Source organism: Podarcis bocagei (assembly GCF_964188305.1).
Source record: "Podarcis bocagei genome assembly, chromosome: 16".
Taxonomy (NCBI): Eukaryota; Metazoa; Chordata; class Lepidosauria; order Squamata; family Lacertidae; genus Podarcis; species Podarcis bocagei.
In genome coordinates this window covers 29789179-29798793 of record NC_138142.1, presented here as the reverse complement: position 1 = coordinate 29798793, position 9615 = coordinate 29789179, and the positions used below count along the sequence as shown (strand labels likewise).

Genomic DNA, 9615 nt, shown 5'->3' with positions numbered 1-9615 from the left:
GAAGAGGATCGCTCCGGCGGGGTCATGTGCAAAGGCTCTATCCAACTCAGGGGCAGCTGAAAGGGGGCCGGTACCAGTTGCTGGAAGGGGGCGAATGGCCGGCGCGAGGAGAGGGGCTCGGCGCCCGGGTTCTCTTGGAGGGCGAGAGCCGACCCAGGTTTGCCGAGTGGCCGGAGGAGTCGGAGCTGCTGGGTTTACTATGCAAAAGGGAGGGGAGGGGAAATGGGGTGGGTGGGGGCTATGGGGTTTGCTCTCTCCGCCACCCCATAGGATTTAGTGCTGCAGGCTGGGTGACTCTGAACACGTGCAGAGTGCCAAGAGAAGCGGGAAATATGAAGGTTCTGAGTGTTTTCTCGTTTCCCCCACATAAATTCTGGTGCCACAGGCTGGGTGCCTCTGAGCACGGGCAAAGTGCCAGGGGAAGGGGGGAATGCGAAGGTGCTGGACTTTGCCATTCCTCCCCCAAAATGTCTGGTGCTCCTGACTGGGTGCCTACGAGCATGTACAGAGTGCCACCTTTCTTGGGCAAAGCCATTTGGATCTTTTCCCAAGGGCAGTGTGCTTCTGGGGACGGGCAGGCTGAGTCCGTGTTCCTCACTCTACCCCTGCTGCAAAGTGCTGTCCTTTCTTCCTTTTTTATTATTAATTTTTTTTATCCTACAGAATATAAAGTACAATAAACATTGAATACTCTTTCTCTCTCTCTCTGAGTGTATTTACATCTCTTCCTGTTATGTGTTGTTACCACTCTTTCTGTACCACTCTTTGATTTAAAATGCACAGGGCAAATTACAATACATTAAATTGTCAGGGTGGGGGGAAACAATAAACCAGCAGTAACCAAGGAAGTGATGGCCATGACGGTAGGATTCTGGGTCTGGGAGGCACCCTTGGGTGAAGATGGAGTGCTGTCAAATATGTTGGGTGTAAACCATGACCCTTAGATGAGTATTACTCATGAACTGGGAGCACTGCTGCCAGAGGCAGTATTGTCGCATTCATTCTTTAACAGTCATGGCTTTCCCCAAAAGAATCCTGGGAACTGTAGTTTATTAGAGGTGCTGGGAACTGCAGCTCTCCGAGGGGGTCTCCTAACAACTCTCAGCATCCTTAACAAACCACAGTTCCCAGGATTCTTTGGGGGAAGCCATGACTCTTAAGATGTGGACGTGATCTATGCCCCTGAGCATGAGCACCAGTTGTGGGGATTGTGGGAAAGGCTATTTATTGGTGTTCTTGTGTCCTGGGCTCCCCAGAGGCATCTGTTTGGCCACTATGAGAACAGGGGGTTGGGACTATGTGGCCCTTTGGCCTGATCCAGTAGCCAAGCTTTCCTGATGTTCATTATTGTCCCGACAGCTGCCTGCCTGATCTCCTGAGACCCGGTTGGGGAACTAGTGCCAGATCCCAAAGTTCTCCAAGAGAACTTGATTACCTGGGCCATGACGAGCAACCTGGACATCTTTGTGGGCAACACCACCCTGATTGATGAGGAGGTCTACCAACTCTGGCTGGATGGCTACACAGGTAAGGCTGGATCCCAGTTTTTTGTTCTCTCATTCATTCACAGGTAGGGTGTAATGGTTGAAGTCACAGAGGTGGATAACCTTTTCCAGTCTGAGGGCCACATTCCCTTCTAGGCAGACTTCTGGGAGCCGCACGCCAGTGGTAGTCACAATACCTCCAGGGCCGCCTCTCTCCGTATGAACTTACCTGGACCCTGAGATCACCTTCTGAGGCCTTTCTTCATGTGCCTTCTCCATGAGAGGTCTGGAGGGTGGCAACACGAGAACGGGGCCTTTTCTATGACGGCCCCTCGCTTGTGAAATGCTCTCCCTAGGGAGGTTCTCCTGGTGCCTTCATTATGCGCCTTTAGGTACCAGGCAAAAAATGATCCTCTTTACCCAGGCCTTTGGCTGATTAACACCCAGTGCCTTTTAAAAATGTGTTGGGAGGGGGGTTATTGGGTTCAGCTGGCTGACATTTTTTACCTGGCGCCTAACGATGTCTTCTTCTTTGGCGATCACTCGTAGCCGAGTAAAATTGTCTTCCATAATATAATGAAGGCAGTAGCTGAACCTCTCTGGGGAGAGCATTCCACAAACGGGGAGCCACTGCAGAAAAGGCCCGTTCAACGGAACAAAACAAAACAAAACATAAACCCTGGAGAGCCAGTGCAGACAATATGGAGCTAGATAGACTCATTGCTGTGCCCTGACATAAGGCAGTTTCCTATTGTCCTGAAGGAAAGTGGGAGCAGAGAGTCATGAATGGGGTTATAAGCTGTATTTCTGGAATGGCGGCTCTCCAAGTGATTTGGGGCTACAGCTCCCTGACCCCTGGTCCTGCTGCTGTAAGTTGCAACCCCACTGCACCCAGAGGGGCCTGACAGGCTTCCCCACCCCCTTCTGTGGATTTCACCCATCACATGTTTCCGGATACGGACACTTGCCTCCTGCCCCCGCAGTGAACGACGCGGTGACGCGCCGCATCCGCAGCGGGATCCTGGAGCAGACGGGGGCCACGGTTGACGTGCTCCAGAGCGACACCATGGACCACTACCGCACTTTCTACATGCTGGAGCGCCTCCTGCACTCGCCTCCCAAGCTGCTGAACCAGCTGCTCTTCCAGATCCCCCCTTGTCGCCAGACCATGCTGATCGAGAGGTGGGGCAGGGCAGCTGGCGAAGAAGCCAAGGGTGGCGTGGGCGAGGGGGCAGGGATGTTAAGGGGGAGCCAGAGGGGGGATTGGGGCAGGATTCTTGGTGGAGGATCCCTTGGGGGAAAGGCAAAGGTTGGAGGGTGAGGCAGGCGTATTCATACATCAGCATGGGTTGGTTGATTGATCGATTGAATTTCTATGCCACTTTTTTCTTCTTTTCTATTTTTCAATAAAGAATACAGTCAAACCTCGGTTGCTGAACGTAATCCGTTCTGGAAGCCCGTCCGGCTTCCAAAATGTTTGACAACCGAGGCGCAGCTTCTGATGGGTTGCAGGAGCTTCCTGCACTCAAGCAGAAGCCGTGCCGGATGTTTGGCTTTCAAAGTACATTAAAAAACCAGAACACTTACTTCCGGGTTTGTGGCATTCAGGAGCCGAAACGTTCCAAAACGGAGGCGTTTGGGAGCCGAGGTTTGACTGTGTGTGTGTGTGTGTGTGTGTGTGTGTGTGTATGAATTTCTGTGCCACTTCAAATGAATCCCACAGTGGCTTACAAACAATAAATAACAATAACATGATACAACATCACCTGTGCAGTACAAACCATATAAAATAATTAACAAACCACCAATAAAACAATTACAATCTATGAAACGCTATTGACACAGCAGTTACTAATAATAAGCTGAGTCACAAGTACAGCAAAAGTCATAGATCAATATGATGTTTATCTATAAAGCAATATCAACGCTATTGACAAAACAGTAACTAAAAATGAGCTAAGCATCTCAATTGCAGCAGAAGGTGTATTAACAGATCCATACGGCATCTATAAAACAATATAGGGCAGCAGGGAATGATGGGAGTTGTAGTCTGGCTGTATCGGGAGGGCCACAGGTACTAAGCTTACCTTCTGTTGTCTTGTCCTCTTCCTTGCCTGCCCCTTCTGGCGGCAGGTATTACGCCTTCGACGAGGCCTTTGTACGGGAGGTGCTGGGCAAAAAGCTCTCCAAAGGCACCAAGAAAGACCTGGACGACATCAGCGTCAAAACCGGGGTGACCCTCAAGAGTTGTCGGCGGCAGGTAATCTCTCGTCCCTTTGTGGGTGGCAGGGGAACCCCATGGAACACCTCTGACTCTTTTCCCAGGATGCCTGGGCAGGGTGGAAATAAAAGGGCACTTCCTGGGTGTCAGAAGTGTAGGAATGTCGCACAGGGCACCTTTCCCCCAACCTGGCACCCTCCGGTTGTTCTGGACTACAATTCCAACCACCCGCTTTCTCAAAAGATTTATCAGAGGTTGCTAGTCCTGCGTTTCCCTTGGTGAGGCTGCTGAACCTATTTAAGCCTGTGGTGTCGATGAGGCCTGTCTGTTTCTGCTCTGTTTCAGTTTGACAATTTCAAGCGGGTCTTTAAGGCCGTGGAAGAGCTCCGCGGGTCTCTGGTGGAAAACATTCAGCAGCATTTCCTGCTCTCGGACCGGTTAGCCGGGTAAGGGGCAGCGGGAGGGCACTGTGCCCTGGGATTTTTGTTTGTTCATTTCAGTATATTTAAATATATTATCTTCCGATCTCAGGGCAAGTAGCAAATCAGTTTATGTTCAGGCAACCTAAGAAATGTGTCTAAAATCAGCTGTACAAAACATCAGACATAACAATCTTCTATGGGGCCAGCCCAACTCCTTACAGCAGCAGAGGACACTCAAAGGAGCCCCACAACATGGTTGTGTGAGGCCCTTGACTTGTCTAGGATGTTCCACAGAAAAGGTTTATGGGGTGACAGGGAGGCAATGGCTGAGATTTAGTGGAGTGGGTTTCTTAGTAGCATTAAACCTCCCCTCCATCTGTCCGTCCGCCCCACAGGGACTATGCAGCCATCGTTTTCTTCGCCAACAGCCGATTTGAGACAGGCAAAAAGAAGCTGCAGTACCTGACATTTGAAGACTTTGCGTACTGTGCTGAGCAGATGATTCAGAACTGGACTTTGGGGGCGGTGGGTGAGTTTTGGACCCACGTAGCAAGATTCTCGTCCTCGCGTTTGTGAAGCGGAAACTGGGAAGTTACGCCACCTTTCCTTATATCCGTCTTGGAAAAGATTTGTGGTTTGTCTGGAGGGAGCCAAATTGTGGGTCCAGGCATGCCAAGTAGGATGGGGAATCCTTTTTGATCTTCATCTCCCTGCTCCCAGCCCCACCACACACACATGCTCGGCAGGTCTACTTTGCAAGGTCAGTGGGACCACCCACCTGTCAAAGTTGACTCGCGGGGGTCAGGAGGGAGATTGCTCCTAACTCCTCCTTCGTCATCTGACATGCAGGCAGCTCAATCCTGCTTCATCCAGCTGCACCGCTGTCTGGGGTCGTGGGTCTGAGTCCCACACTGGGCAAAAAGATTCCAGCGTTTTAGGGGGTTGGACGAGATGATCCTTGGGGTCACTTCCAATGCTACAATTCTGTGACATCGCCTATGACATCAGGTGTGGGGCTCCTGGGCATGGCTTGAGGGAAACAGTCTCACAATCCAGCTGGAGAGGCCCAGCAGACTAAGTTCGGCCTTTGGGTCATCGATTCTCCACCGCCATGCTAAGCCAAACCGTGACTTAGCTCAGCAGCAGAAGGGCTGTAGAAAGAGCAAAATGTCTCCTCTCTGGGAGACCTGGGCATTTGCCCATTTGTGTCCAGCCTCTCTCTCCAAATGCCCTCTGTCTTGCCTTGGCAGATACAAACGTGGATGATATGGATGTCGACCTGGACAAGGAATTCCTGCAGGGCCTGAAGGAGCTAAAGATTCTGATTGCTGACAAAGACTTGTTAGATCTGCACAAGAGGTACCACGGATGCAGCCTTAGCCGACTGGGGTGGGGGCTGTTTGCAAAACAACCAGGACGTGGTTGCAGCAAAGGGGAATTTGGCACTTTGCCATTTGCCCTTTGAGGTTTCAGGGCTAGAGCCCGGGTTGTAGGGAGCCTACGTCTCCTCCTAGATGTTAGACTACAACTCCCATCAGCCACCACCAGCATGGCCAATGGCCAGGGACAATGGGAGTGCAGTAGCTTCTGGAGGGCCCCAGGAACCCCCACCCTGCTTCTAGAGCCCTAATCATAAGCCACTGTAAAATAAGACACTTAAGGCCTTCTCTGACCTCTTCTCCTTATTCCCTCCCCATCCAGTTTGGTGTGCACATCCTTGCGGGGAAAGATTTCTGTGTACAACGAGGTGGAAGCTAATTTCAAGGTATGGCATGGAGGGACCCTCACTGGGATACATTCTTTAGTTTCGGGACCCTCTTTCCAGCAGCTCCTCCCTCCCTCCAAGTGGCTGATACGAACTTTGCGCTTGATATTTGTTGGTGCACTTGGCCTGCTACTTCACTCCTGGCCATCAGAGGGGGCTGTTGTCCTTTGGAAAATCTCAATCCCAGCAGACACAAACTGGGGTGGGGTGGCTTGGCAGCAGCATAAGAAGGCTCTCTTGTGACCCTTCCATTAACCCTTGCAGAACCTCTCCCGAGCCCTGATCAACATTGCCTCGAAGCTCACCCACAGCAAAGATGTCCGTGACTTTTTTGTGGATCTGGTGGAGAAGGTAAGCAGTCTCCCCTCCCCATCTGAGCACCGCCTCCCGCCAGTGGATTGTGCCTGAATCACTGTGGTTGGAGGCTGGGATGTCAAAATAAAAAATAAAAAATCACCAATGAATTAAATGATGATTAAATGTGTTTAGAGCCTAAGCACGCCTGCCACTTTTCAGAGTATAAGAAGGCAGGTCCCTGTCCCAAGGAGCCAACAATTAGGAAAAAATCATATAGGGATAAAAAAACAGAGGTGTGTGGACCAGGGACAGGGGGCATGGCTGGGGAGGGGATGCGGGGAGGGTCCTGAGGGTCATGCAGAGAGACTTGCAGGCCCTCATTTGTTCCTCAGGCCTGAGGTCCTGTGAGATGTGCTGCCGCACTCTTGCCTTGACACTTGTCATCTCCCATTGCAGTTTGTTGAGCCTTTTCGGTCGGACAAATGGAGCCCAAACGACGTGCGTCTCTTTCTGACACAGTACACGGCTTGTGCTCACACGCTGGATGCCTTCAGGTTGGTAGGAACGCCAGCGCCCAACCAGCTCCCAACACCTGGATTCTCCTCTGTTCCCTCCCTCCCCACCTTTGCCAATGAATTGTTTACTTGCACTAGTAAAGCCTTATATAATTGTCCTTTTCTTTGCCTTTATACTTGCCTTTCTTCCTGCAAAACAGCCCCCCTCCGTATTTTTATTTTTTTAGGGGGAAAGATCCCACTCTCAGTCTTCCAGTAAAAACATTTTCTCCCTTTCTCACACAGGATCGCTTCCAAATAAATTGTATTTAAAGCAGGTCCACTGACACGAATTAAGCTAGCCATGTCCATTAATTTCAACCGGTCTACTCTATAAGTAGGGCTAACTTTTGCAAAAGACCCACACCTTTTGAGTAAAACTCTGGGATCTGCTAACACAAGATAACCACCAGCTTGGACAGCTTTAAAAAGCTGTTCAGAAAGATGCTTAGGAGATTGAGGTAATTTTAATCCATATTAGTATTTTAACTATTGTATGTTTTAAAAGTAGTGTTGTGAATTTCCCCCCTTGCATTTTACTGCTTCAACTTTTGTAAACCGCTTTGAGGGTGTTTAATTTTTTCTGGTATTTTTTTTTTTACAGCCAAACAGTGATAAATTTTATGAAATAAATAAACAATAAAAGCTCAGACAAGTTGCTGGAGGGCAAGGTGATGCGCTAACTGCAGGATCACTGTGCCAGTATCACTGAATAATAATAATAATAATAATAATAATAATAATAATAATAATAATAATAATAATAATAATTTATTTATACCCCGCCCATCTGGCTGGGCCTCCCCAGCCACTCTGGGCGGCTTCCATAAAAACCAAAAATACAGTAAAATATCACACGTTAAAAACTTCCCTGAACAGGGCTGCCTTAAGATGTCTTCTGAATGTCAGGTAGTTGTTTATCGCTTTGACATCTGCTGGAAGGGCGTTCCACAGGGCGGGCGCCACTACCGAGAAGGCCCTCTGCCTGGTTCCCTGTAGCTTTGCTTCTCGCAATGAGGGAACCGCCAGAAGGCCCTCGGCGCTGGACCAGTTATTGGGAGGCAAGAGTGGGAGAGAGCTGTTGTCCTCCTCTCATAAGACAAGCCCTGATGGATCAGGCCCCTTGCCCATCTAATCCAGCATCCTTGTTCTCATTCTGGACATTAGATGCCAATGGGATGCTTGAAAGCAGGACCTGTGTGCCACGGCGACTCTCCCCAGCAACCGGTAGAAACTTAACAGCCTCCAACAGTGGAGGGGAGAACATAGCCATTGTGGCTGGTAGCCACAGATTAGCAGCCTTCCGTTCCATGAATTTGCCAAATCCCCTCTTAAAGCCATCCAAGATGGCGGCCATCAGGTCATGTTGTCCTGCCATCTGGTTAACCACTTTCCCCCTCCCCTTCTCCTGCAGGCATCAAGCTCTCTGGGAAAGATACATGGGGACGCTGAAAGCTTGCCTTCTGAAGATGTACCACGACTGAGCTCTGCACTTAGTTCTTTATTTTTTCGGGGGGGGGGAGGGGAGGAAATCACCTTTAGGTGCAACAAGTTCCAGGCAAAAGAGAACCCGGAGCCCTTCTTCAGGGGAGACGTTTGCTGTTCGCTTGCTGGCTGCGACTGTCCTGCAAAGACACACACAGTTGTGTGTCCACACACGGCCCGACCACCAAGTGTCACTCTTTTCTCTCTACATCTTCAGCAATTAAGGGTTAAAACTGTTGTTGGCATTGAGAAATAAAGGAGGAGTCCTCACGGATGTTGCTTGATTTGTCTGATTCTGGATGGCCTGACTGTGAATAGGCCCCACGGCAAATCTATCTATTTTTCCTTCTCTTGTTTTCTTGTTTTCCCCATGTTGAGTTACGTTCTCCATGTTTCCACAACCATTTGCAATATTTTGTTGCAAACTGTTTGCTAGCATTACGATGTAACTTTCTCCTCATCTCCAATGTTTGTATGCGATTCTGCCAAATGCCCACATTTTTGCAAAGTGATTTTTTTGCTAATATAATACAGTTGCGGGGTTTTGGTTTTTATTTTCATGAACCCATGCACGCTTTCCCTCAGTCTGTGCATCTTTTATACACATAACTTGCCTGGACATTGCAAAATTTGGAGAGGTGCAGATTTCAAAGGCTGCCTGTGTTTCGCTTCTCATATAGTTTTGGAAAGTGGAGGATTGGATAGGTTCACCTTTTAAATGTAAACTGAATCATAGTCCCTCTCCCCAACTCCCACATTTCCTACTTAAGAGCATTTGATCTGAGGTAGTTTGAATTTTCTCTTCAGCACATCAAACCGGTGTGCATCTTTACTACATAGGAAGCTGCCCAGAGCCAGACGCTTGGTGTATGTAGCTCAGTGCTGTGAACCCATGGGGTAGGGGGCAGATGCATCCTTCTAGACCTTTCCTCCTGGCCTTTGGGACTCTCCCCAAGCCACCTTGTGTCCAGTGTGGCATAATGGTTATAGAGTGTTGGGCTAGGACCTGGGAGAGCCGGGTTCAAATCCTTTCTCAGCCATGAAGCTTGCTGGGTGACCTTGGTCCAGTCACTGCCTCTCAGACTAATCTACCTCACACGGTGGTTGTGAAGATGAAATGGGGAGGAGGAGAACGATATGCACCACCTTGAGGTCCTTGGAAGATAAAGGTGATATATAAATGCAATAAATAAAATATTAATGACTCGTGCATGCCTGCATGGGGGAATAGAGTGCTGTGTGTGAAACTGACCTACTGTAAATAGGTAAATTTGCCTGTTTTCCCCCCTTTGTCCCTGGTGGGTTCTGACTACTCTTCCTCCCCCCCCCAAAAAAGTTTCAAATTACTTTTCCAAATTTATAACAAACCTATCAACAAATAAGAGAA

The 9615-nt window shown here is 49.2% G+C and overlaps 1 protein-coding gene across 1 annotated transcript; it reads left to right on the top strand.

The window, feature by feature from the left end:
- Window positions 1-8502, top strand: FIBP (FGF1 intracellular binding protein). Its single transcript, XM_081174228.1, has 11 exons — window positions 1-157; window positions 1360-1527; window positions 2468-2666; window positions 3618-3744; window positions 4051-4151; window positions 4523-4656; window positions 5378-5486; window positions 5829-5892; window positions 6157-6243; window positions 6646-6743; window positions 8158-8502. The coding sequence occupies exons 2-11, from the start codon at window positions 1443-1445 to the stop codon at window positions 8225-8227; spliced, it is 1074 nt and encodes a 357-aa protein (XP_081030354.1). The 5' UTR covers window positions 1-157; window positions 1360-1442; the 3' UTR covers window positions 8228-8502.
- Window positions 8503-9615: the final 1113 nt, after the last annotated feature.

Coding starts and splice junctions, on each gene's coding strand:
- FIBP (XM_081174228.1), top strand. CDS start 1,443: ATGACGAGCAACCTGGACATCTTTGTGGGCAACACCACCCTGATTGAT. Junction 4,152..4,522: donor CTCTCGGACCGGTTAGCCGG/GTAAGGGGCAGC, acceptor TCCGCCCCACAG/GGACTATGCAGCCATCGTTT. Junction 4,657..5,377: donor CTGGACTTTGGGGGCGGTGG/GTGAGTTTTGGA, acceptor TTGCCTTGGCAG/ATACAAACGTGGATGATATG.